At 47.1% G+C, this 27,400-nt stretch overlaps 3 protein-coding genes across 4 annotated transcripts in view; 2 read left to right on the top strand and 1 right to left on the bottom strand.

The window, feature by feature from the left end:
- Positions 1-1,796: 1,796 nt before the first annotated feature.
- Positions 1,797-3,133, bottom strand: rhov (ras homolog family member V). The gene is made up of 3 exons (XM_068576935.1): positions 2,929-3,133; positions 2,596-2,654; positions 1,797-2,243 (listed from the first exon to the last, which is right to left on the bottom strand). Exons 1-3 carry the CDS (start codon positions 3,131-3,133, stop codon positions 1,797-1,799), a joined length of 711 nt encoding a protein of 236 aa, XP_068433036.1.
- Positions 3,134-4,093: 960 nt separating this feature from the next.
- On the top strand, positions 4,094-9,426 carry vps18 (VPS18 core subunit of CORVET and HOPS complexes). The gene is made up of 9 exons (XM_068577450.1): positions 4,094-4,516; positions 4,630-4,771; positions 4,907-4,998; positions 5,404-5,654; positions 5,775-6,128; positions 6,231-7,493; positions 7,622-7,831; positions 8,035-8,271; positions 8,465-9,426. The coding sequence occupies exons 1-9, from the start codon at positions 4,414-4,416 to the stop codon at positions 8,759-8,761; spliced, it is 2,949 nt and encodes a 982-aa protein (XP_068433551.1). The 5' UTR covers positions 4,094-4,413; the 3' UTR covers positions 8,762-9,426.
- Positions 9,427-10,156: 730 nt separating this feature from the next.
- ino80 (INO80 complex ATPase subunit) overlaps positions 10,157-27,400 on the top strand; it is a 32,777-nt gene continuing 15,533 nt past the window's right edge. For both annotated transcript variants that reach the window (XM_068577123.1, XM_068577122.1), the window contains exons 1-27: positions 10,157-10,289; positions 11,636-11,703; positions 12,111-12,302; positions 12,564-12,724; positions 12,862-12,929; positions 13,163-13,309; positions 13,424-13,544; positions 13,653-13,858; positions 13,964-14,017; positions 14,102-14,305; positions 14,426-14,609; positions 14,804-14,871; positions 14,989-15,207; positions 15,427-15,507; positions 15,961-16,056; positions 16,815-16,874; positions 16,988-17,130; positions 17,825-17,909; positions 18,067-18,184; positions 18,395-18,480; positions 19,348-19,515; positions 19,853-19,986; positions 20,228-20,295; positions 20,498-20,591; positions 20,723-20,939; positions 23,349-23,489; positions 24,188-24,413. In XM_068577123.1, the coding sequence (XP_068433224.1) occupies positions 12,151-12,302; positions 12,564-12,724; positions 12,862-12,929; positions 13,163-13,309; positions 13,424-13,544; positions 13,653-13,858; positions 13,964-14,017; positions 14,102-14,305; positions 14,426-14,609; positions 14,804-14,871; positions 14,989-15,207; positions 15,427-15,507; positions 15,961-16,056; positions 16,815-16,874; positions 16,988-17,130; positions 17,825-17,909; positions 18,067-18,184; positions 18,395-18,480; positions 19,348-19,515; positions 19,853-19,986; positions 20,228-20,295; positions 20,498-20,591; positions 20,723-20,939; positions 23,349-23,489; positions 24,188-24,413 (3,301 nt within the window). In that variant the 5' untranslated portion in view covers positions 10,157-10,289; positions 11,636-11,703; positions 12,111-12,150. The remainder of the gene's footprint in view (positions 10,290-11,635; positions 11,704-12,110; positions 12,303-12,563; positions 12,725-12,861; positions 12,930-13,162; positions 13,310-13,423; positions 13,545-13,652; positions 13,859-13,963; positions 14,018-14,101; positions 14,306-14,425; positions 14,610-14,803; positions 14,872-14,988; positions 15,208-15,426; positions 15,508-15,960; positions 16,057-16,814; positions 16,875-16,987; positions 17,131-17,824; positions 17,910-18,066; positions 18,185-18,394; positions 18,481-19,347; positions 19,516-19,852; positions 19,987-20,227; positions 20,296-20,497; positions 20,592-20,722; positions 20,940-23,348; positions 23,490-24,187; positions 24,414-27,400) is intronic.

Below are 27,400 nucleotides of genomic sequence, written 5' to 3'. Positions count from 1 at the left end.
GACACGGTTCAGGGAAAAGCACCCCGAGTGCCGATGAGGATTATTCAGACCCCCTCTCCCCTCCCTCCCACCTCCTGCAGAGAGCAATGTGCTTTAAAGTGCTTTTAGTGACTCTTTAATATAAAAAAAAGAGTCTTCCCTGGATGTAAAGCTGTCGCTCGCGTCAGACTCGACAAGCGATCGGATGTGATCTGCACGGCCGCAACTCTAAACTCTACTAAAAATACACGTAACACAGCAGCTATAATTGGCACTTCTTTTATTTGCATCATCTCACTCTCACGCGTCATCAAAAAATAAGACACGCGGGGTTAGAGAAGGAGTAATAAAATATACATACAACATTAAAAAAAAATAATCCAAGTCTTATAATATCACATATATACATTAGAGATGACAAATGACCTGTTTTAACAAACAGAATAACAAATACATTAAGATGACTTCCACAAGAAGTATAGTAAAGCCCATCGCTGGCTCTCTGAGTTCTTATATACAAACTGGTATAAGCAGATATTATGACACTGGAGTGCATCGTCTCACTTTCTTACATACATCACAGACACAAAGCTTTTTTACTAAGAAAGGGAAAGTGTGTTACCTTTCACTTACATTAAAGTTGAGGCTGTGTATTGTGTGCTTGGCGGGCTATTGAGGGGATAAGGAGTATATTGAGCCTGTAAACAAAGGGAGGTTGTTGAATTAAAAAAGCCGGGCTGGCGGTGGGGGCGAGAGGATCCGCAGGGTGGAAGTCAAGACTCCTGCGGTGCTGGATTTTACAGATGCAGATTGGTGAGAGACGGGGAGAAAAAAATAAATAAATAAACAAAAAAGGTAACCACTCCCATGGACCCTTTCACCTCAGAGCTGGGATTCAAGACATGAGGAGAGGGGGGAGGGACACACACACACACACACACACACACACACACACACACACTTGTTCCCACAAATCATCAGGGCAGCATTTCTGCTTCTGGGGATTTTAAATAAATTGATAAAAATCCTAATTTGACATATTACGCCAGGGGCGATAAGATTGTCAGGTGATTAAAACAATATGCACACCAGCCATATGTGCTCTCTCTCTCTCATATACACACACACACACACACACACACGCACACACACACACACACACACACACACACACACACACACACACAGGTAAGAAGGTGACACCTCACACTGCGATCCAATCTTGCGTATAAATAAGCCGGTGGAGGCAGACAGCCAGAATACAATGGAGAAGTGGTCGACGCCCATCAGAAACTTTCTGTTTCTCTCTTGTCTTCTTACTTTTTAGGGTGCCGCTGGCAGCAAAAGCACTGCATGCAAAATGCATCTCCATTTACACGAGGACCTGGGCTGCATGTGGATCTCAGGTCGCTGCCCACCAGCGCATAAAAAGCATACACACACACTTTGAGTTTGTACTTTTTTGGGGGGGGTTCTCATTTACCTGGAACAATCTACATTTGAATATAATATGAACAACACTGCTGTCATGTGTTGTGTGTGTGTGTGTGTGTGTGTGTGTGTGTGTGTGTGTGTGTGTGTCTGATGGAGTGTGAGACCAGACCCAGAATCCTCTCAGCTGTCTCCAAAGATGTTACTTGCACATGTATTCCCCTCTCGCGCCATTCGGCATCCCAGAGTGACGTACGCCGAGAACACTGAACAGGGAAGGATGCTAAACTGCCACCAAGCAGCGAGCGAGCGAGAGCAAAGGAGACGAATAAATTAAAAGTTCTGTCCACAGCCCACGGGGGGTTAGCAGTCTCGCTTCTTTGAGCTCAGACGAAGCAGAAGAACTTCTTCCAGCTGCACCGGGAGAACGCTTTGGTGCGCCGGTCGGAGAACCTCCTCTTCTTGGACTTGCGCGTTTTGTTCTTGATGGCGGCGAAGATGGCGGCGTCAAACGCCTCCTTCAGGTTCTTTTGCGTGAGCGACGAGCACTCCACGTAGTCCGAAGCCCGGATCTTCTCCGCCATGCCGCGAGCCCGCGAGCTCAGGATGGGCTGGACGTTGGCCCGGGCCAGGTTGATGAGGACGTTGACGTCCAGCAAGAGGTCCGACTGGGTCCCGACCAGGACGATGGGCGAGGACGGGTTGTACGTGCGGATCTCCGGGACCCACTTCTTGATGATGTTGTGGAACGAGGTGGGGTTGACCATGCTGAAGCACAGGAGGAAGACGTCCGTGTGGGCGTAGGACAGGGCTCTGAATTCGTCAAACTCCTCCTGAAAGGACGAGGAAACGGAAGCGCCGGTTAGTGTCGATCAGACGCGGCGCAGACGGAGGAATGAGGGAGAGAGACTGACTCACTAGTGGAAGGTAAAGTTAATACTATTCAGGGTGAAACCATGTTACTGAGTCATAGAGTGGATGAAGCAATGGAGGCACTTCACAGTTCAGCTCTCATGTCATTAACACACACACACAAAGCCTATATTAACAAGTTACTTCACTTGAAACAATGAACTCAACATCAGCAAACAGATGACAAGTTGGGGCCACAAGGAAAAGTAAATATGGTGGTATTTGACAACATGACGTCATGTTGAAAACAGACAAACAAACAAACAGTCTTACCTGTCCAGCAGTGTCTAGAAGCTGAACTCTAACCGGAGCTCCTTCCACTTGGACCTGGCCTGTTGAAATAACAATAACATGAATCAGTTAGTTCACTTTATTTCAGTCATTTTAAAAGAAACACAAAAAAAACATTCTAAATTAAAATTGCACACATAACACATCAAACACAACCTGCATACACACATTCAAACGTAAAAACAATGAGTCAGTCAACAGCTTTCATGCAAATTAATGCCATCCTTACTTGTAATAGCACTAGTGACAGTATATTATCAACAACAACAAAAAGGATAAAAAGAAGAAACTAAATGCCAGGTCCTGCTCACTCACCGGAGAAGACGTCAAAGCCGGTCTGCTGGTACTCGGTCGGGTATCCGTTGGAGGTGTAGCTCACAATCATGCTGGTCTTCCCGACGGCTCCGTCTCCGACCAGCATGCAGCTGATGACGCCGGGCTCCAGCTCATCCTCCAGGGTCAGCCCGCAAGCGGAAGGGACTCGGGACTCGTGGGAGAAGTAATCCATGTGAGGTGGCATGTCGAGCCGCACGGTCAACTTTGTTCAACGCTCCTTCCTCGCCGATCCGACGAGAGACGAGATACTGAGAGTCTGCAGACGGTCTGTGACGCACCGTCAGGCTGCGTGTCCGGTTCTGACTGACGGGCGACGAGTGGGGGGAGTTGAGGTAGTCTACAGGTCGCGATTTGCATAGACACGCCCACCGGGGATGGATGGATAGATAGATAGATAGATAGATAGATAGATAGATAGATAGATAGATAGATGCAATATTAATACACTGTTCATAATACAAGTTATATGTATTATATATATATATATATATATATATGTATGTCGTGTTATGTATATATAATATTGTACTGTTTATTATTAATATTACTTATTTATATTACATTTTTTATTTATGTCTTTGTGTGTCTGTTTGCTGCTGTAATCCTGCAATTTTCCCACTGCAGGACTAATAAAGGAATATCCAATCTAATAAAAATGTAGCATATATGTATGGATAGATAGATATATAGATATATAAAATGTTTAGTTAAATGGGACTTGTAGTTTTGTAGTTTGACTTTCTTGAAGAAATTGTACTTTATTGATTCTTGTTTGTGCTCATGATTGAATGCACTTTTTGTAAATCGCTTTGGATAAAAGCGTCGGCTAAATGTAAAGTAATATAGTAGATATAGAAAGATGGATGCCTATAAATAGGTGGCTATACATAAAAAGCTTATGATTTAAAATCAATGATGACATTAACAATACTATTATAGTGCACTCAAATAATAATAACACAGAACAAGTATCGTCACTGAGGTGAATAGGAGTTTATTAAAAAAAAAATGCTACTTGAGTCTCATCAACTCGTCACAACCCACTTCACTCTAAACTTGGACCAGCTGCGCCCTCCAGCGGCAAAGAGACGCACTGCATCAAATGTGATCACATGATCACGTGATTCTGCGTGTCACCTGATCGTTCGCATTCACCCTGACTTGTGTACTCGGAAGCCGCGCTAGCTGCAACAGTAGCGCGAATGATTGAAACGTCAGATAATCTCGTTTTTACTGCAACGTAAGATATTACACCCTAACGTCTGGCCTCTGAATTCAGATGCACGCGCAGAGAGGACGCGCGCTCGAGGGCCCCTAGCGGCTAACGGTTGAGTTAGCTAGCTGGCTGTTTAGCTAGCTATGTCGTACTAGGGTTGTTTCTTCGCCTGTCATCACACACGTATATATGTGTGACTAATTAATTGTAAGGTAGTGAAACAAAGTGGAATACGGTGCGGTTGAACCATGGCTTCGATTCTCGACGAGTACGAGGACTCTCAAAACAGCAGGCAGAGTGCGCCGCAGCACAGCCGCTTGTCGACTGCCAACATCGGGATCGCTCATTCAGGTAGGTCGCCCCCACTTCCTCCTGTGGTTAAGCGACACGCGAGGACGCTAAAACCTCACGACCACATCAGTCGTTTAACTGACTTCACGCTGCGCCACTTGTTCCTCGACTAGGCTTCGTGAACGTGAGACTTGAGGAAGAGAAGCCGATATTCAACAAGCAGAGGATCGACTTCACACCGCCCGAGAGGATCAACCACCTCGCAGTCTGCAACAATCAGCTATGCATGAGCCTGGGGAAGGACACCCTGCTGAGGCGAGTAACACCTTCACGAGCACTTAAAAACACTGTCGTCCACTCTGGCGTTCGTATTTGTCTGTTGTTGATTGGAGCCTTCCCAAAAGAGATGTGCGTACAAGATGCTGATGTTTGATGTTCTGCTGTGTACAGGATTGACTTGGCCAAGCCAGATCAGCCTAATCAGACTGAATTAGGGAGGAAAGATGACAGTAAAGTGTACAGACTGTTCCTGGATCCCACAGGTGAGAGAAAAAAACAAACACATTATGCATTTTCAGATTCCCCATTAGGCCATAATCATGACGTTCCATATGGGTTATTTTGATCAGACTTCATGCAAGTCTTTATGTGCAGTTGTGTGTCATTTTACGTGACACTTATTCTTTCATAGAGTGCATTGTATCAAGTACATACTGTACTCCTAAGACACAGCAACATTGTAATATCTCACATCTAACTCATGCATAATATTGCTTAGCTGTTTAAGAAAGCATTGTTTTTATAAATAAATAAAAACGTCTTTGACTGCAACGACATCTTCAGGACTCAAATTGAATGCTACTCGACTACATCGACTACTGTGGCAGTGTCATAGTTGCGACTTATTAACAGCAGCAGCGGTGTCCTCCATGTTTCCCCCGCTGCAGGCTCCCATCTGCTGATCTGCCTGAACACCAGTGAGTGTCTGTACCTCAACAGGAACACGCAGAAAGTGCGCAGCCTGTCCCGCTGGAGGGGCCACCTCATCGAGAGTGTGGGCTGGAACAAGCTGCTGGGCAGTGAGACCAACACGGGCCCCATTCTGGTCGGCACCAGTCAAGGCATCATCTTTGAGGCGGAGATCTCCGCCACTGAGGGCAGTCTGTTCAACACCAATCCGGATCAATACTTCAAACAGGTCGGTGTGGTCATCTGTTATGTGTGTTTTGCACGTGTTATCCAGTTTTAATACACATATTTTCTTTGTATTTCTTCCTATTTCCTGGCTAAACAATATCACATTCTCTTCCTGAGACAGGTCCACTCTGTTGAGGAGGATGGGAAGCCCGCACCAGTCTGCTGCCTGGAGGTGGAGCGGGGACTGGAGAACAAGTACTTCATCATCGCCACCACCCGCAAACGCCTGTTCCAGTTTGTGGGTAAGTTGGCCGAGGGGTCGGAGCAGCAGGGCTACAGCTCCATCTTCAGCCAGAACCATGACCTGCTGCCCAGCTTCCAGGAGTTCCCCGCCAACATGGGCTACAGCGAGATCACCTTCTACACCCCGAAGCTCCGGACCGCCCCGAAGGCGTTCGCCTGGATGATGGGTAATGGAGTTCTCTACGGTCAGCTGGACTACATCCGGCCCGATTCCCTGCTGAGTGATGTGCAGGTAAATGTCTTCGTGGGCGAGTGTGTTTTTTCCTTTTCAATCAAACTTGTCTTTATGTTCCACATATTCATTCTCCATATTTTCTCCCTCGCATTCAAACAGGTGTGGGACTACACCCCCGACATAGACCTCAGTCTCAACAAGCCCATCTCCATTGTGCTGACGCAGTTCCACTTCCTGCTGCTCCTCCACGACCGAGTTAAAGCCATCTGCACTCTGAATGGACAGGTGGTGCACGAGGATGTGTTCCCAGATAAATTTGGCACCCTCAAGAAGATGATCAAGGACCCGGTCGGTGGGTTGGTGTGGATATACACTGAGCGGGCGGTTTTCCGGTACCACATCCAACGCGAGGCCAGGGACGTCTGGCAGATGTACATGAGCATGACTAAGTTTGACCTGGCCAAGGAGTACTGCCGAGACCGCCCAGAGTGCATGGACATGGTGCTGGCCAGGGAGGCGGAGCACTGCTTCCAGAACAAGCGCTACCTCGAGAGTGCCAAGTGCTACGCCATGACGCAGAACTACTTCGAGGAGATCGCGCTCAAGTTCATCGAAGCCAAACAAGAGGAAGCCCTGAAAGAGTTCCTGCTGAAGAAGCTGAACAATTTGAAACCTAGCGAGAGAACGCAGATCACCCTGCTGGTCACCTGGCTGGCCGAGCTCTACCTGAACCGGCTCGGCCAGCTGGAGAGCGACGGCAACAGCGTCATCTTCCAGGAGACCCGCGAGGAGTTTCGGCAATTCCTCAGCAACTCCAAGCACAAGGAGTGCCTGTACAACAACCGCAGCACCATCTACGACCTGCTGGCCAGCCACGGCAACGTGGACGACATGGTATACTTCTCCGTGGTCATGCAGGACTACGAGAGGGTGATATCGCACTACTGCCAGCACGACGACTACAGCGCCGCTCTGGACGTGCTCTCCAAGCACTGTGATCAAAAGCTTTTTTACAAGTTCTCCCCGGTCCTCATGCAGCATATTCCCAAAAAGGTGGTGGACGCGTGGATCCAGATGGGCAAGCGGCTGGACCCAAAGAAGCTCATCCCAGCGCTGATGAACTACAGCCAGATGGGCAGCACGCAGCAAATCAGTGAAACCATCCGCTACATGGAGTTCTGCGTGTACGAGCTGACCGTGACGGAGGAGGCCATCCACAACTACCTGCTGTCTCTGTACGCCAAGTACAAGCCAGACTCCCTGCTGTGGTATCTGGAGCAAGCGGGCACACACGTTTCGGACATCCGCTATGACTTGAAGTACGCCCTCAGGCTGTGCGCCGAAAACGGCTACCTCCGGGCATGTGTCCTGGTTTACAGGATTATGGAGCTGTATGAGGAGGCGGTGGATCTTGCTTTACAGGTAAGCACGCCATGTAAATACATCCAGCCAACTCTGGAAGATGATGGCGCAATATTCTGGTTTTCTTGAATCTCTTGACAGAATTTGACAAAGGCCACTAACTTTACATTGTGTTTAACGTCCTTTAGGTAGACGTGGACTTGGCCAAGTCATGCGCCGACCTGCCCGACGATGACGAGGAGCTGAGGAAGAAGCTTTGGCTGAAGATCGCCCGGCATGTGGTGCAGGAGGAGAAGGATGTGAAGAAAGCCATGAACTGTCTGTCCAGCTGCAACCTGCTCAAGATTGAAGACATCCTGCCATTCTTCCCAGACTTTGTCACCATTGACCATTTTAAGGTCTGTAATAAATGAATAAGAAATGCAAAAAAAATTACAATATTATTAATAAATTATAAATGAACACAAATAGTTTTTTTCCCCATTTCATTTACTGTGGTGGTCATTCTGGGTGTCACCTCAGTCCTTATTTATACCATGTATTCAATGTATGCCCGACATAGTATAGTTCTTAAAATTCAAATACTTTACTGGTTTCTAAGGAGGCCATATGCAGCTCCCTGGAGGAGTACAATCAGCACATCGAGGAGCTAAAACAGGAAATGGAGGAGGCCACGGAGAGCGCCAAACGCATCAGGGAAGACATCCAGGAAATGAGGAACAAATATGGCGTCGTGGATTCCCAAGAAAAGTGTGCTGCTTGTGACTTCCCGTTGCTCAACAGGCCCTTCTATCTGTTCCTATGTGGACACATGTTCCACTATGACTGTCTGTTCCAGGTAACTCACGTCCAGACTGCTGTTTCAATGACTATACGCTGCACACATAGGATGTTCTCTTAGTTCAGTCACTATCTTATTAAAAAGTAGTGTGTTTGAAACGTTTTTCACGCCATATATTTTAAAGATGCACATACAACATTTGTGTCGTAATAATTCTTATGTCCTTTTTTAAAATTCTTCTACCTTCCAGGAAGTAACCCCTCACCTGACGGCCTTTAAGCAGAGCCGTCTGGAGGATCTGCAGAAAAAGCTGGCCGCGACCACGCAATCCTCCAAGTCTCGACACCGCCCGGCGCCCAAGGAAGAAGGAGACACTGCCAGCCTGGGAAAGGGCAATGCAGGCACAAGTCGTGAGCAGATAAAATCGGACATGGATGACATCATTGCGTGTGAATGCGTGTACTGCGGGGAACTGATGATCAAGTCCATCGACAAGCCGTTCATCGATCCGCAGAAATTTGAGGAGGAGAAATCCAGCTGGCTATAAACAAGACCTCCTTTCATGGTGCAAAAGACACAACAGCCCGTCGCCATCTGATATAGCAATGAAGCGTCACCATCTGTAGGTCCTGTTCAGTGGAAACAGACGTTCACCCGATTGCCTGTCAGCAGTGCCTACTGTTTAAAACTGTATGAGCGCCTGTTGTTCTCTCCCCGGGTACACTTCTTTTGTTGGCGGTATTTGAAGTTGATTTAACGACCTTTGCACTTTGTATGGGAGAGTTTAGTAAAAGATGGACATTGCCGCGAAAGGATACAAGAGGATGCGGTGTTGTAAAATATTGCTAGGGCTGTACAGTGCACACAATGTGCTGAACCTCTGATTACGACAGAAAATAATAACAAAGCTCGAATCGACTATAACTGCACTATTCATCTCTTAACTACAATAATAATCCACATGTTTATGTTTTGTCAATTGGAAACATAACCTGCACTTACAAACTATCTGTGCTTCCTCAGCTCAGCTCAACTAGTCAACTCTACAGCTCTGTGTTTAATCTTACAGGTAATGTGGGGAAGAGCATCAAACTTTAATTTCACTTGTTCCCTGTTTTGCAATTCAATTGTGGATCATTAAAGCTTGTCAGCACGGATGAACTGGTTATTGTCATTGTTTGAATGTAATAAATATTTAACAACTTATTTGAACTATCTGGTCTATGAGAAATCAATACCCCTTCACAGTTTCTCAGGAGGGCTCCCACAGCCTCCCTGCAGGTGTACAAAATAACAGCTCATCAGCGAGCTGAAGCAGGGTATGAACAACACCATACTTAGGCAGCATGACTAGTTCATAGTTTGATGCCAGCTGTGTTTGTGTTCAGGGCGACCTGAGTTTAGGCTACTGTAACAGAAAGCATTGTTTGGATGCCTACCAACCCTATGAACATTGTGTGTCACACAATCATTATCATAATCAGTGGCAATACATACATACACTTATATGGACAAATGTGTCACTTAAAATATAATAATACTGCGGTCCACTGTCAACTCTTTACATTAGAATAAAACTTTACAAATTGTCACATTTTACTCAGGGCATCCCAGCTGCCTCGCCATACCTAAAACGGAGTTCCCGTCTGATGACGTCAGACGTCGCTCGGTAATCTTCGCAGTGAACAGACGCTATTAATCGACATCGGAATTTAATCGATGCATTTGTATTCGATGTGTATATACGGCCCCAAATGGCATGCACGGCGGACGTGGGCTTTAGGGAATAAACGAAAGACACCGCCGGGATTTCTTGTCGCAGCCATGTCCTCTGAGACGTCGACGAGCGAGCGTCCCTGTCTCTGTGATTGATTAAAACGCCTGCTCCTTGCTGTACCCTCGCCATGGCGTCGTGTCTCTGCTCTCTCAGTAACAGAAAGTGGCCGCCTCTCTGCTGTTGCTGCCGACTCAAAGCTCACAGACTCGCTCGGCGCCTCAAACCGCCATTTTGGAGTCAGAGAACCGAGAGTCGGCAGCAGCGGAGAGAGAGACGAAAAGGGGGACACGGGGCTGAGGTGAGAGACTCCTTGGTGGATGTTATGGCGAAGGAGCAATGGGGGAAGATGGCCGGGAGGGAAAAAGAATTAAAACATGGGGATCATTCGTTCACCAGGCAACCGAGTCCCGGCTCGTATCCGCAACAAGGGTACGAGAGGCGCGGGCGCTGGGCCTTGCCGTCGCCGCATCGCCACTAAGCCTGTTTATGAATCGCCATTACACCAATATCATCTAAATACATTGTTTAGGCAGGGAGGTGGTGGCCTTAAAGAGACAGGGCCGATTTGAATACTTCATATTAATGGCGCGAGAGGACGTCCGTGTCAAAACGACCGTTTAAGATAAGCCAACGTTTGTGATGGAAAAAGCCACTTGGAGGAGCGATAGCAAGGGGACAGTCGTGACACAGGCGAGATGTGTAGGAAATGAAACGCCAACGCGAATGTGCGTCTTTGGCGTGGTTTACTTAAAGCAGTACGCTGTCAGATTGCGTGTCAAGCTCCTTGACCCTTTACTATCAACGATAGGAGCCTCGCGAGGCAGCTAACGGTCGTTAGCTCGCGAGCTACACTGCACCGTCCAAGGTTAGCTAGCGAGCCCCCCGAATAAGCTAGCAGCTAGCTGGCCATGGTACCGACGCGTTAGCACAAGATGATGCACGGTGTTTATAATAAAAAAGTACAGCTCTCGGTTTACTTCGTCTAAAAAAATAAAAGAGAGAGCCAAACTCTTGCTCTTGGCTGTACATTGGCGTGAGCGCTCGTCATCCATCCTCTCGCACACTAAAGTTAACTTGCCTCAAAAGTAAAGTGAATATGTAATGAGTAGTTATTACAGGTGACACTGTTGAAACAATCACATGTGCAAGGACATTATAACTTGGGCAATGCAGTAATACTTGGTCACTAAGTCACATTGATAGTGGAATAAAAAAAATAGTGTGAATGTGTCCAGGTTGACCGTTTAATTAACTGATGTGAACATAACAATAGTTAAGCTGTATTATGTCATTGCCTTGTGTGTTTATGCGAACAATGTCTTGAGGGAGAAAAACAATATTGAAATGAATACACCCAGTACATTATTTTATTAACATGAAGTATTTAACATAACATTATTAACATGAGAACACATCATGCACAATTTAAATACATAGTACTGCTGCAGGAGCTTTAGTTTCTTTCTGTGCCTTTTATTATTATTATTTTTTACCTTTTGTAAACAAATTAATTGTGGAAAAGTATACATAAGGAGTCCTCACGCTGTCAGTATTACACTTGAAGACTATATTTGAAAGAGCACTATACCCTTTGATGTCATCATGTGGCTGTCAGTCTGTGATTATGGGCTTCTTCTTTTGCAGGGGACTTTTTTACCGCTGTCTGATCATTAGTCTTGGAATCAAGAACAATGGCATCCTTTACTGAAAAGGTAGGCTTACTGTTTTCTGCTCAAGGAACTGTCTGCCGGTACCACACTGGCAGTAGGCCTACATGCCTTTGCTATTGGAGGAGAGAGTTTTGATATTTGGACTTCATGATTGTTACCATGGCAAAAAGTTTGAAATGTAGCTAGGGATTGAGCGATATCGAAAAAGGCGAGAAGGAAAGAATCTCCTACATCCCAGATTTGGATTGGAAAATTCAAATTTCAACAACTGCTTATGAACGTCTCATGAACCTTGATCCCTCCAGTTCTGTCTATATGTCTGCTGAAATAAATACAGTAGAGCATTACTCATCCCATAGTTTACAGTGTCCTGTGCTGCTTTCTAACCTTGAGCCATCTGCATTGCCCTTTCTTTCTTTCCATCGCTTCCTCACTACTTTTCTCTCCAGTAAAAGTTTCTGCCCTGCCGGGCAGAGGTGTCTGTGGTGCATGGCGTCCGGGCAGGGTGGCCGACTGGAGGCCGGGGCATCAGGGAGCTCTGGCCTGGCCAAACCACTCTACCTGCAGCGCTTGGAAAGATCCCTGAGGTTGGACAGTTTCCTGCGCCAGACGGCCGCCATCTTCAACGGAGACATAACCAGGTAAACAGCGAAATGGAGTTGGGCCGGGCGTACACCTTTTTCAGTTTCTGTGGGTGTTGCAGGATAAAGATGGCTCCCGCTTGGACATAAATGCAATCTGTGTTGGTATTGGGTTATCTTATCAAGACGATAATCAGGTCATTAACACCTAATGTTCATACAGTATTAATACTACCAGGCACAGATCCAGAGAGAAGATTTCATATTTTGTATATAGGATGCAAAGGGTGATCTTACAGCAACATGCTTCTCGTGTTCTAGTGATGACAGCGATGACAGCGACGGTGCTCTGGGGACCGGGCTGTCTCTGGACCCCTCGCTCGGTCAGCATGCAGCTTCGACAGTGAAGAGTGAGTCATGTGAGCAAGTGGACAGGTTGTCAGAGGGAAAGCCCCTCAACGGAGTTCTGCTGCAGGGTAAAGGTAAGATACGGAACGGTCTAATATTTTATTCAAGTGTTGCTCCACATGCATCGGTGTCATTTAATGTAAGAGAATCAGTTCATGCACGTATACGTCGCGATTATTTATTTGTTTTGCTTCCACTGTCAACTCCACAGACCAAAAGGCAGATAAAGCAAACCTCTACAATTTCTCCAAGCTGAAGAAGAACAGGAAGTGGCTGAAGGTATTTCATGGACATATTCTCCACCGTGCTGCAGATTGAAGCATTAGTATTTCACGCAAATATCTAACAGATTAATAGGTCAAGTTCAGTGCCAATGTTGCCCCTCTTTTTTTTAGCCCCACTTGTTTAGAACTTTTTCCTGCTACGCTCACCTCCCTTTCTCATGCTCTTTTTATCTACATCTTCTGTACACCCTCAGCTTTCTTTAACCGTGTTCCTGCTCCGTATTGCAGAGTATTCTGTTGAGTGACGACACCACGGACTCGGACACGGACTCCGACGACTCTGACTTCAGCTTGTCCCGGGAGGAGCTGCATGACATGCTGCGGTTACATCGCCACACCAGGCAGCATCAGAGCAAGTTCCACTCCGACCGGGAGGTACGGACAAACACACACACACACACACACAGCACCTGTACCGAGTGATATAGACACCTTGTATGTTTGACATGTATTTTTTTTCATATCTGTTTTTGTATATTTGTCCTACAGCTTCACCAATATCAGTACTACAGCACTGGACTCCTCTCTACCCATGACCCCTTTTACGAGCAACAGCGCCACCTCCTGGGCCCGAAGAAGAAGAAAATCAAAGATGAGAAGAAATTCAAGGGTAACGGCAAAAACAAAATAATAAAAAAATCTCAAATTATTATATTTGAGTTAATTGAGAAGCTTTCATATTGTTCAGTCTCATACATTTCTTTATATTTCTTTATAGCCAAACTGAAAAAAGTGAAAAAAAAGAAGAAACGGGGAGAGGGAGACTTTCTGGATGATGGGCGTCCTTACATCACCAAGATCTTCGCAAAGTTTTCCCACGATGCACCGCTGCCCGCGGTGAAGAAGAAGCATCTCACCGTCGAGCAGCTGAATGCACGGCGACGTAAGGTCTGGCTCACCATCGCAAAGAAGGAGATCCCCAAGGTCCGTACGCACGACCGTGATAAGAATCAAGATTTTTTTGGGGATATATATTCAGTACCTTTTTCTTTAAAGTCCTTAATAACGTGTTATCCACCTGCTTTGCAGAATTTCAAGCAGAAGACCTCCGCCAAGAACTTAGTCTTGACAAATGCTAAAAAGGTAAGTTCTGCGTTGTTAAAATCAACTTCTAAAAGGGAGTTTGAGCGCAAGTTCAACATCTAACCTCCGTCTCGTTCGTCCCAGTTGGCTCACCAGTGCATGAGAGAGGTTCGCCGGGCAGCTATCCAGGCCCAGAAGAACTGCAAGGAGACGTTGCCCCGCGCTCGCCGCCTCACCAAGGAGATGATGCTGTACTGGAAGAAATACGACAAAGTGGAGAAGGAGCACAGGAAGAGGGCGGAGAAGGAGGCCCTGGAGCAACGCAAACTGGACGAGGAGATGAAAGAAGTAGGTGGAATGGGGAATTGAAACGATCCGGATCAGTTTTGAAGACACAAAAAAGGTTTTAAATCGTTACTCTGAACACATTGATGGGTGATTTGAACGCTGTCTCTCCGTCTCTTGCAGGCCAAGCGGCAGCAGCGCAAACTGAACTTCCTCATCACCCAGACGGAGCTGTATGCTCATTTCATGGGCGGCAAAGGGGAAACGTCTCAGGAGGAAATTCTGAGGAAGCTGGACGACTCTGCGGCGAACCGGCAGATTGACATTGGGGGAGGAGTCATGGTCAACATGGGACAGGAGGACTATGGTAGGAACAGCTTATACATAGTCTGTAACTGTTTAACCCACTGATGATCGCTCTTAATTAGGAAGTACACGGTCAAATGCTCTTCTATTGACTGACATTTGACTGACACTGACTTTAGTGTACGTCAACTAAAATGTGACACTGAATTGCTTTCTGTTTGTTTTACGCGCAAGCTGATTGTGATTTGATTTCAGATAGCGATTACTACAAGTCCCAGGCCCTGAGGAACGCCAAGGAGGCCTTCCAGATTCACCAAGAGAGAGTAAATTGACCCACGCACGCCCTCAGAGGTGCACTCATCCCGCACATGCGCGCGCACACACACACTGCATATGTGCTCATCTCCGAATCTCTTCCCTCCCCTCCCCTTCCTGCACAGACGCGGATGTTTGACGAGGAGGCCAAGGACAGCCGCTGCGCGTCCGTACGCGTGGCGGGCCCGTCCTCGGGCGCCGGCTGTGGGTTTGGGGAGAGCTACAGCCTCGCCAACCCGTCCATCCACGCGGGGGAAGAAATCCCTCAGCCCAGCATCTTCGACGGCAAACTCAAAGGTTACCAACTCAAGGGCATGAACTGGCTGGCCAACCTCTATGAACAGGTACACGCAACTATCCTCGTGTTTGATTCATTCTGGAGGTATGAATTCCTAAAAACACAATGCATTAATAATGCATTAGCATAACCTACGTTGCAGTCTTCTTTTTGGCCAGCAGATGCATGAATGCTCTTTTTTTTGTATTTCTGAATCTATTAAAACAGTTTTGAATGGTTTTTGAAGGATTTATTTTAACCTTTCCTTTCCGCTCTCTCCCCGCAGGGCATCAATGGAATCCTGGCAGATGAGATGGGACTGGGGAAGACGGTGCAGAGCATCGCCCTGTTGGCACACTTGGCGGAGGTGAGAGAGAGCACCGGCCGGCCGAAGGCTTTCATTCATCAAACGCTTTGAAAAACAGCTCTGTGGAATATTCGATTGTCCGCGCTGTTGTTCGCCGACTTGCGGAAAAACATCACGCGTCCAGCTTCTTTGTGCACCTGCATCCTTTTTTAAAGAGTCCCTTGCTTCTGGCTCTGAATTTCCTTGACTTATTTCATTGTCGTGAACCGCTGAGTCCAGCTCTTTCGATCGTTTGGGCTCTGAACACACGGACGGAGTAAAAGTGTAATTTGAAGGGGAAATGTGTCCAGTGTTGAACTATCGCTGACAGGAAGATGCATGCTGTGTTCCTCCGGAGCTTCCTGTTATTGGGTGCTGACACACACAAACAGACACACACACACACACACGCACACACACAGACCACCTGCAGTGGCAGCTGACGACGCATTCTCTTGTCTTGTTCCTGCACAGAGAGACAACATCTGGGGTCCATTCCTGATCATCTCTCCCGCGTCCACGCTCAACAACTGGCACCAGGAGTTCACCCGCTTTGTGCCCGAATTCAAGGTGAGAATCCTCGACGCCGCCGAGCCGGAAACACCTGCAAAAACACGGCCGCGGGGAATCCCGGCATCCTCACTGATCTTTTTCGCCGCGTGCGCTCTTTCTTACAAATAAACCCGGCGCTGCGTTGCTCTTATCAGAAATTCTGCCTAACTTCTGGGAAATACCGAGGGTAAAGGGCAATAAGCTGCGAGCACGTCTCTAACCGCCCACTAGGGGGCAGTGTTGAACTAGGACATTGGTCACACAGCAGCTGGTAAGAAATGACTCCAAAGCTTTTAACTCTTTGATTGTTATGTGACTGCACTTGTGAAATCTTTTTGCACGTCTCCTGACGTTCTTAAATGTTGGGAAAGTATCAAACACATCAATGTGTCTGCGACCTTGAATACACACACACGCGCACACACACACACGACCAGCTCTTTACTGTGCTCAACACTCAGTTTGAAAAACAAATAAATCAATCCCAGTCTTTTTTGCTAATGAGGTGTGAAAAGACCCCATTACTAAACTCGGTGATAAGCTTCCTGAACACTGAAAGCAAGACTGACCGCAAACAATGGAATACCGGCGCGCGTTGAATGATGTAATGATGTGTAAATCTTTTCACTTCGCGTTCGGCGTCAACAACTCGCCGTGATTCATTCATGCGCCGTGCCGAGCCCAAATGTTTCCCCAGGGAACTGTGTGAGCTCACGTTGAATGTAGCTTCATCCTCTTGTTTTAATTTCACCCATTTTTTTCAATCTCTCCGTCAGGTGTTGCCGTACTGGGGGAACCCACACGATCGCAAGGTGATTCGCAAATTCTGGAGCCAGGTAAGGAAGAGACGACGGAGGATGAATTTGCTCCACAAATGCAGTTATTTTTCCTCTTCTTCTCGATTGTGACCCCGTCTCTTCCCATGATTTGCGCGTCTGCGCTTCAACAGAAAACCCTTTACACTCGAAATGCGCCGTTCCACGTGGTGATCACGAGCTACCAGCTGGTGGTCCAGGACGTCAAGTACTTCCAGAGGGTCAAGTGGCAGTACATGGTCCTGGACGAGGCCCAGGCGCTAAAAAGCAGCACCAGGTAAAACGACAACGCGGTCATCGTGCGAAACTTCATTCCTAAACATGTTGCGGGCCTCCTGTGTGTTTTTAAAATGAATTTATGACGCATGATCATCATGTTAAGATAAGATAATCCTTCATTAGTCCTGCTGTGAGGGGTTACAGCAGCAGTTCACACAAGAGACACACGGTGAATAAAAAATCAAGTGATATAAACAGTAAGAAAAATACAACAGAAATATTAAATATACAGATGGTACTTTTTCTGAGTTTAAAGGATCTTAGTTGTGTATTCGTGGGTTCCAGCCCACTTTGCATTCCATGTTTTCACTTTCTAAAGTTTACCAAAGTTCCCCTGAGTTTTATAGATTGAAAGTTGCACTTTTCCTCCCCCAGATTCAGCCATAAGTCTTAGCCGATACACTTTCCAGAACACCTTATTTCCCTTATAAACGGTAGTTTGATTCTACTTTAACGATCCACACACACAACAAAAAAGAACAGAGTAATAAATAGTACCAACATGGGTTCCTTTCAAGACTTTTGATGTGGAATACGTTTGCCAGAACATGCAGAGCAGCAGCGACTGGCTTAACCTCGACAAACAAACAAACAAACAAACAAACACAGTTACAATCTTTAAATGAAAAACATGCTCTTGTGGTCCACACGTTTTTATAATTGGCGGCGTGTCCCGCTGTGTTGTTTTTCAGCGTTCGGTGGAAAATCCTTCTGCAATTCCAGTGTCGAAACCGACTGCTGCTCACCGGGACGCCCATCCAGAACACGATGGCTGAGGTGTGTGTGTGTGTGTGTGTGTGTGTGTGTGTGTGTGTGTGTGTGTGTGTGTGTGTGTGTGTGTGTGTCGGTGTGTCGGTGTGTGTGTGTGTGTGTGTGTGAGTCGGTGTGAGCAAGACGGATCCGTTGACGAATGCGTGTTATTACTGTCCCTCAGCTGTGGGCCCTGCTGCACTTCATCATGCCAACATTGTTCGATTCCCATGAAGAGTTTAACGAGTGGTTCTCCAAGGACATCGAGAGCCACGCTGAAAACAAGTCTGCCATCGATGAGAGTGAGTATGAACTCTCGTGCCTGAGAAAAAAAATGTTCCTCGCTGCTGCTTGTTCAAGTTTTTTTTTTTCTTCCTTTTTTTTTTTTTTCCCCCTCGGCTCATTTGTACGGATATTCTGTTATTTGTGTGCCAGCATTGAACTCTGCTCAGCGCCGTGTGTGTAATGTGCTCTGCGAGCTTCACACGATTGTTTTGATGTTTGTGTTTCAGACCAGCTTTCCAGACTGCACATGATCCTCAAGCCTTTCATGCTGCGCAGAATCAAGAAGGATGTCGAAAACGAGCTCTCGGACAAGGTAGGGGAGCGAACTCTCTTCTGCGTTTTGCCGAGACGAGCTTCTTGAGTTGCACCTTTTTCTTTTAATTGGACCTTTTTATGCAACGAGAAGTCTCAGCTTTCAAGTGACAAAAACAGCAGGAGTCATGTAAAAGTGACTCTGGCGTGCGACGGAGAGAGAATGACGTGAAAATATATTTCAGTAAATATCCTGGAGCTCTTCATCCGTCTCCCCCGTTCGCCTCACTGACACGGAGCGTGTTGTAATAAGCTCGTGAGCGATGCCTGCGCTGGCAGATCGTCTCGACAGGCGTCGGGGCCTCGAAGGGTCTCTCGCTGTCACTCGCTCATGCGCCGTGGGAGTCTCGATACGCAGAGTCAGAAGAATGGCAGAGTTCACCGCTCCCCCACATCTGTCTTGGTCACTTTCCTGCGGTCCTGCCAGCCCACTTCCTCCTCCTCCCCCCCCTCCCCCCACCCCCCTTCTCCTCTTCTTCTTCGTCTCCACTGGGTACTTTCTCAGGTTTTGTCAGCATGCCGAAGCTGATAGCAACTTGTGGAATTCACTCGTGGTTCGTGATTGGGGTTTTTAGGGTTTGTTGCTCTCATCTTAGCGTGACATCTTAGCGTGACACCAGAGATGTTCTGAAGAGCAACTACGACTTTGTCAATCGTTCTTTTTACCATCTGAGAATATTTTTATTCACCGCCGTCATAAAACGCATAAAACATTGGCTCAATAAATAGATTTGTATGTTGTGAAAACATGAGAGATGGCAGTGATGGTGGTTTGAGTACCTCCTTCTTTTTGCTTCCACCTGCAGGTTTGCGTGACTCTGAATGCTAATCGTTAAAAGACTTTTACACGCATTTATTCTTCTCACAGATCGAGATCCTGACCTACTGCCAGCTGACGTCCCGGCAGAGGCTGCTCTACCAGGCTCTCAGGAACAAGATCTCCATCGAGGACCTGCTGCAGTCCTCCATGGGCACGGCGCAGCAGTCGCACACCACCACCTCCTCCCTCATGAACCTGGTCATGCAGTTCAGGAAGGTACGAGCTGCGGCCGGGCCGTCCTGCAAAAATAGAATAAAAGCACAACGAGACGACAAGGAGTTATGGTTATTTAGTCAGACGCCGCAATCTCAATGATTGATTACTGTTATTACTGCCTAATAATTTGAGGATCATTTTAAAGTATCATATTATCAAAAAAGTTTGTTTTTCTTTCTCCAGCGGATATTCAAAGGATGTCCCAAAAGTAATAATAGCACTATATTTTACGACGAGATGTACAATTAAACGAGTTAGCAGTCTGAGGAGTGTTGATACTGGCTTGTTCCTTCTAGATACACTGACTGTGTATGTTTGTGTGTGTGTTTGCGTGTAGGTGTGTAACCACCCTGACCTGTTTGAGCGCCAGGAGACGCGCTCTCCCTTTCACATGTCCCTGAAGCCCTACACCATGTCCAAGTTCCTCTTCCGTCACGGCCTCATCCACGCGCACAACCAAGCCAGAAACAAGTAAGTCTGCCCATCAGATACGAAGTCCACGGAAAAACGGGTCCATCGAAAGTTCAACAAGTATTTTCGAAAATTTCTGAACTTGCATAAAATACTCTCAAATATTTCTGGAGTCTTTGTTTGTGTGCATTCTTGATGTTAACGCTAATGTTGTGTCTCGAAGTGGATTCCGGTAATCCTCCCAAATTCAGTCTCTTCGTGGCTTTTCTCACAACTCCATCCGTCTCCACTTCCTCTTCAGATTACTTCAGGTGCTGCTGTCTCCCTTCTCCCCAAATCACATCCAGCAGTCTCTTTTTCACAGAAATGGTGAGCACGTATATTACGCTTTCAATTCAAACACTCTAAATAAGAACCAGGATCTTCACACCTCCAATTCACCCCCAATGCCTCCTTTCTCCTCCTCCTGCCATGTTCACATCCTTCCTTCCTATTCTCCCTGTTTATTTCCATATTTGGACGTTGTTTGGACTCATATTCTTCTTTCTGTGTTCTGTCTTTACCCTTCCAGCTGATGACAAAGGAAGCTGTTTCTCCTTCCTGCGTTTCATCGACGTGTCACCGGCTGAGATGTCCAATCTCATGCTGCAAGGCACCTTAGTAAGGTAGGCGTTAAGTGTCCATCTTCATGTCTGTTAGATGAGTAATAAAGGGCCGACTTAATACAATAGTTGTGGTGAGTTGTCCTATGGAAATAAACTTTATAATTTCATATTTTTTTTGTTTTCTTTCACAGATGGTTAGCCCTTTTTCTGTCCCTCAAAGCGTCATACCGGCTCCACCATCACCGCCTCTTCGCTCCTGAAGGAGAGGGTCCGGAGGACGCCAGAGACTCGCAGGGGGAGAGCGGGAGGTTGCAGCCCAGCAGCAAGTGTCTGTCTCGCAAGGACCTAATCCTGTGGCTGAACAGACCCACCAACTTCCCAAACACGCACACCAGCCCCGTTGTACAGGTGAGAAAACCCACAAGACACACACACACACACAGTTGGACTAAAATCTCCGTACAAGAACCCTTCGAGTAGCCGTCTGCAGTACACGCGGGTGTGCGACAGAAGGGGAAACTCCAGCAGTGCTGCTGAACATGCGGCCAGTGTTTGACCACACAGCTTGCTCTCTGCCCCGGGCTTCTTGTCCCTCCTCTGGGATCCAGTGTGGAACCCGATGCCTTTGTCGCGCCGTGACCCAGTAACACTGTCCTCCCGCTATCTGTCTCCAGGGCAGCGTCTGTCTTTACTGTCACAGAGCAAAGTCACGTTCTCAAGATTAAAAGATGGAATCCATTGTTTTCTTAATAGGGTTTGATAAGAAAACAGGTTGGCTGTTCTTTCCAGCACCTCGGAGGCATTAACGCTCAGAGGAAAGCCGGTGACGAGGACCCTCATAGTCCTAACAGAAGGTAGTTAAATGATTGGGAACGAGTGTTTGTCAGTTTCGTTACTCAAGATAAATGTAGCGCACCGCAGTTGTTCTCAACTTCCCCCGAATGCTTTCATGCGTGTTGGAGTCTGCAGCACCGAAACCGCAGGGTTACAATGAGACGGCCCACGTGTGTTGTTTGGCAATATCGAAAACCTAATTGTTGGTGGAGGTACTGGAGGTGCCAGTTCAAATACACAGACGACCTCCAAAGGCTGGCAGATCCGCTGCACGTTCACCGCGTTTGAGTCGTTCTTCACTGAAACAAAAAAAGCACGGTGGACAGTTACCCCCTTTGGCGGATGCGCATCGTGTTACCGTCCTCCGCCGGCTTCGAAAGTTAACTTGTTGGGTGGAAAATGCTGTCGGGGGGGTAATTCCATCCTCCTCTTCCTCTCTTGGCTTCACCACACGGAGTCGGGCAGCTGCCTCGCGTCTTAGGTTCCCCCCCGGAGCAGCTTAAGGAATGAAAGGGCGAAAAAAAAATCCCCCCTCCCACCCCGTCAAAAAAAGCGAGTTCAAATGTGAAGAGAACTTTTAAAACCACCTGGAGAGCAAATACCAGATGACCCCGCAGACTCACTCCTGCTAAGGCTTCTAGGAATGACCCGCTCCCACAGTGTCTTTACCTCTCCCAGCTCCTCAGTTTCCTTTTGAAGCCGCGTGTATCTGGCGCACATCGCCTCTTCTCTCGGCTCGGCTCACCTCCATCTCTCTGGCGGTATACCAGGCGGTGTGGTCAGCGTTGCTTTTCAGCTTCCCTGCTGCTCTCGTTGAGGATCTGACAGAACCGGGCAACTCCGAAAGCCTCCTGAACATGTTTTACTCATAAAGCTTTTTTTAAATTTTTTTTTCAAATGGTCTCCTTCTGTCCATCCCAATGTGAAAAGGCTTCTTTCCAAAAAAAAACCCTTTTGTTTTTGTGTTAAGTTATAGCGATTACATTCTTTCTTGCGATCAATCATGTCTCTTAAAATGACAGTACATGACTGCACTCTCTCTGGAGGGCCTCTCGAGCTCCCACAAAGCAGATCACTCAAACGCACTGGCGGCGTGGTTTCTACATTCTTCTCTCGTGCAGAATAACAAATCTGTTCCCGTTTGTGGAGAATTATCCTCCTGTTTGTTGTCCAAAGTCCAAAGAGATAATACTAATGGCCTGTTTCGGGGCCACGTGTTGGCTTCAGGAAACCGATCTCTGCTTTGGTGTATTCATGTTACCAAGAGTTTATTTTTTGGGTTCTGATGAAGAGGACCTGAGCCGGGCTATAGGAGGAAGAAGTCCTTCTATAAACTCCGCCATTAGATGGCACTGTGGATCCACCATGTTTGTGGCGTCACACAGCACGGGGACAGTAGTATGCATAACACCTACACCTGCGTTATAAACATGAATTATCCATCATCATGTCTTTGCTTAGAATTGATATATATATTGTATGTGTGTGTGTGTGTGTGTGTGTGTGTGTGTGCAGGAACGATTACATGATCAGCCGCGCTGTTAATCCTGCGATGTACTCGACTAAAATCATATAAGCTGCATAATCATAGATTTAACATAACATTTGAAGCACTTAGATGACATTTTATATAACATTTCAGGCATGTAGCCAATCAAACCTAAATACCACCAGAGCAGTGAATAAAATACAAAAAAAAACATGATTACTCAGTAATATCTGTCGCTTTCGGTTTGTTTACATCTTACCTTTGCTGCCTATTATTTTCCTATAATTTGAAGACACTGTTTTCCGTAATCGGCCACTTTGCCATGAATCACAACAGGAATAAATTGAGCAGGAGGTTTAAAATTGATTGCAGTGTTTTTTGAAATTACTATCAATACAATACACTTTGTCCCTCAGGTGTAATCACTGTGTTTGTGAAGATTTGGGCTTTATGAAACAGTATAGTAATATTCTGTGTGTGTGTGTGTGTTTCAGGACCTGGTGTTCACAGCCTTAAGACCCGGCATGATTGGCCACGCAGACGTGAAGATCCACAGCCAAAACCTTTCCACCTCCACGCTGCGGCCCTGCCAGCCCACACTGCCACCCAAGTTCCTGCTCGCCGCCACGCCCAGGGTGGGTGTATATATATGTGTGTGTGTGTGTGTGAGCAGCAAGTGGCCCAAAAAAGGCGCTCTTGCATGTCCTCTGTGTGTTTGTGTGGACAGCCTGCATGTGTGCGCTGACCCGTGCAAGACAGACAAGCGTTTGGGTGGTCGTGGAAAGGGAAGAGGCACATAGCGTTTTGTAGGCTTCCAACAATGAGCACTTATCTGTGAAGATGTGTGTGTGTGTGTGTGTGTGTGTGTGACTGTGTGTGTGACTGTGTGTGGTTGGGCTGTCGGGGTGAACCGCTGTGGTTTCCAGCTGCATTTAAAACAAACAGAGACTCTAAAAAAAAGGGGCTTCTTGCTCGGGTTGTTAACCAGTAGTCAAGCTTCCTCTTGACACACACACACACACACACACACACACACACACACACACACACACACTTGCAGAAAACCTGCTGATTCAGTGAAATCAGCATTCATGCAGTGGTTTCCGCTCTATCTCTTAAGTCAAGTACACACCTAGGTGTTACATTTCTCTGCATTTAAAAATGAAGTTTAATTTAAAAAAAGATAAGGAAGCAAATGTCACTCAGAAAAGCGTATTAACATTCGCGCTCCAAACACATTATCTCTCTCTCTCTCCGCCACACAATATTTTCTTTTGTTTCATGTGAAGGCAGCCCTCCATCCTTTTTTTTCTTTCCTTTCCTGGTTTCCTAGGTGACAGCGGTTCCCATGGAGCGGTATTGTGACGACCGCAGCGCCGAGTACGAGTGGCGGGTGACGCGCGGCGGAGGGGGCGCCGTCTTCAAACAGTGTTTCCTCTACGGCTCCCCGGAACTCGCCTCGGACTGGCTCGCCAGGTCCAACGCTTTCCACCCGCAACGGCCCGGGGGCGTGATGGCCCTCTACCCGCGGCACGGGTGGTCCTACATCCGGATACCCGGTAAGGACTTTTGTGTTCGAGCTCCAACCCCGAAGGCCGGAGTGAATAAAGCGAGTTGAAAAACAGCGACCTGCTTAAAACTTAGTGGAAAATGTGCCAAATAAAAAACAAAGGAATGTTCTCTCTCAACTTGGAAACAAGTGTTTTCTAAGTTCACAAGCTCAGTAACGGTAACCCATAGTCAATACCGTTGAGTCAAATTTGAACTGACAGTTTAATCAAATACTGGAAATCCAGTTTTTGACTGAAGGCTGAAATAAGGGGCCCCTTTGGGAGGCTCGACGAAGGCCGGCGGGCGCTGAGCCGGACACGTCTTGATGAACTGCTGAGGTGAAGGCCTTCTGCAGGAGTTCACTTGCATGATCGCATAGCGGCGATTTCCGTTGTAGGTGTGTGAGTACAGGGGAATACGTGTGCTCTCAAGCGCCTTTTTTTTTTTTTTATCGGAAGAGCTCCGCTTGTTGAGTTGAGGGTCAGCTGGAGCCGATTCGCTGCCAGGGGCTCGGATGACTGATGGATGTCCAGGGTGAGAAAGGCCATTACTGTTTTACAGACGGCACTTCCATTCCCGCTGACCCGCTTCACGGCCGATAAACTGCCTCTGTCGTGGTTTATGATGACAACTGCCGGTTCTGGCACATAAAAAAATGGATGTGTGTCCCTTTTTTTTATATGCTGGTTTGATAAAACTGCAATACATTCTTTCTTTTTTTGTGGTAACGTCCCCTAAGCGTCCCACTTTCTCACAGATTGCAATAGTAACGCTTTTTTAAATGTTTTTTTTTTTTTTACCCATCTACATGTGCCCATGAGAGCGTTTTGTGTGTAAAAGTGAGAAACAAAACCAGTATTTGTGTGTCTGTGTGAGAACAGTCTTGAAAGCTCTTGTGAAGTTATACGGAGGCAGACAAAGCGAGGAAGTTTAGCTACTGGTCATTGTTCAAGTGCTGAGTTAGGTAACACTAATAGATGGTCCGTCTGTGAGAGTGTGTGTGTGTGTGTGTGTGTGTGTGTGTGTGTGAAACTCTGTGTGTGTTCATGTTCCATCGGGCCCAATTGTGCGGCGCTCACACGGGGGCCCGAGGTGTCTCTCGCCTCTCCCCACAGCACACTCTCCCACGCTCGGCCGGCGTTGCCTTTTTTTAATTCACACGCCGCCCGAGGACCAGCCTCACCTCCGTCTCTGCCGCTAACGGACAGGACCGGGGCGCTGGTCTGGAATCAGTTATCTGGCCGCGGCCTCTCGGTCTCGTCTGGTCTCCCAACTTGTTTCTCAGCCTCGGTAGGAAGGAAGTGACCCAACACTCCGGCACCCGTCCTCCTGCCGAAAAAACGCATTGTTGCCACATCAAGGCCCAGATATGTACAGCGGCCCGGCTGAAGTTTCCCACCCTCTCCCTCTCCTCTGCTCTCCCAGCCCCCCCCCACACCTTTTCTGAGAACAAATGGCAGAGCTGAATGACTGTTTGTTTTGAGCGCCATGGCGTGAGTACGGCTGCCCACTGATATCGGCAGAGGAATCTAATCAGAGGGCTTATTAAGGGAAACAAACAATCAACCCGGGAATGTCTTGGACCTCCAGATTTATTTAGTTTTTTTAATGTCATTGCGTTGGCAGAAAAGTTGTCTTTCTAAAAATAAATCTCCATGCTGATTGCTATTATTTTTGACGATTATGTGCACCTGATCACAGAGAAAGCAAGATGCATGCAGGGTAGTATTCGCTCCATGAATTTAGCTCGTCGGTGGCAGAGAAGCGGTTTTGACTCCGATCGCAGAGACATTCCAGTCCTGTTTGTTCTGCGGCCGTCTCTCTCTCTCTCTCTCTCTCGCTTTCTATTTTCCCATAAGGACAAACGTCCCTGCCGAGAAATGTTACGAGTCAGGTTAAAGATTAGTTGGAAAGGAAGTAAGTTTTTTTGCGTGCCGCAGGATTATATTTGCAGCACATTCCAACGCGACACGGAAATAACCTTTCCTCGTCCGTGTGGCCCTCCGGGCGTCGTTTTTTTTTTGTTTTTTTTCGGTAATTAGAAGGGATCCCGCTCCGCAAAATGACAGCCTTCCCACTGTAGCGGCCGCTGTTGGCGCTCTTTAAAACCTTTTTTTTTTTTGTCGTGAGCTGGAAAACGATTGTCACTGCCGCCGCTGCAGAGGACGAGGAGGGAACGTGTAAGTGAAGGAGACGGTGGAAGAAGACTTTGTTCATGTGCGTCCTGTTGTGCAACTTTTGTTTTTACTGATTGTGGTTGAACCGTCTGTGTATCAATCAGAGTATGAGAGAGAGCGAAACAGAGAGCGGTCGGGCCCCGGCAGCCCACATGAGGCTGTGGGAAATGCAGCTCTGCCTTCCTGTCCCTTCAAAGGAACTCCGCTCTCCAGCAAAATGGCAGGAAGCTTCCCCCGGCCCTCCGGTAGACAGGCACAGAACAACACAGACGGCCGGCCTCACCACATCTCCGTCTGACTCCTCCCCTTTCTCTCCATCTGCATTAAACTGGCATCGGTTACCGGCTGTGGAATTTAGCTTTTTTTTAAATTTTTTTTTTAAAAGAAACTTTTTAGGGACCAGAACAACATCTAGCCAAGTGCGTAAAGGGAAAAGAGATTTGTTTTTGCTTTTCCTCGTCCAATTTATGGCCCATGAATGTGTCCCACAAGATGGAAAAGCGTGTTCACAGATTCTTTAGGAACTATTTAATCCCAAAGTAGACTGAAGGGGGAGACATTAGCCACGTTATACCTACGTGATGACACCTTGTTGTACGTGGAAGCCGAGCGGTATCGAGCGCTCCCAGTCTCTTCGCCGCCAAGCTTTCGTCTGTGTGTGTGTGTGTGTGTGTGTGTGTGTGTGTGTCGAGTCAGCGCTGGCCACGGGTAACTAGCAGTAATCTATCTTAATGACAGAGGTCACAGTGGGCTGCTGTGGTGTGGTGAGAATGCCCCGCGACTGTCTGTCTCTTCCCGTGCTTAACGACTCCTGGTGA

The sequence above is a fragment of the Clinocottus analis genome, unplaced genomic scaffold (assembly GCF_023055335.1).
Source record: "Clinocottus analis isolate CAN_PGR_092001 unplaced genomic scaffold, fCliAna1.0.p SCAF_15, whole genome shotgun sequence".
Classification (NCBI taxonomy): domain Eukaryota; kingdom Metazoa; phylum Chordata; class Actinopteri; order Perciformes; family Cottidae; genus Clinocottus; species Clinocottus analis.
The sequence above is the reverse complement of the archived record's forward strand: the minus strand, read 5'-3'. Positions and strand labels throughout refer to the sequence as shown.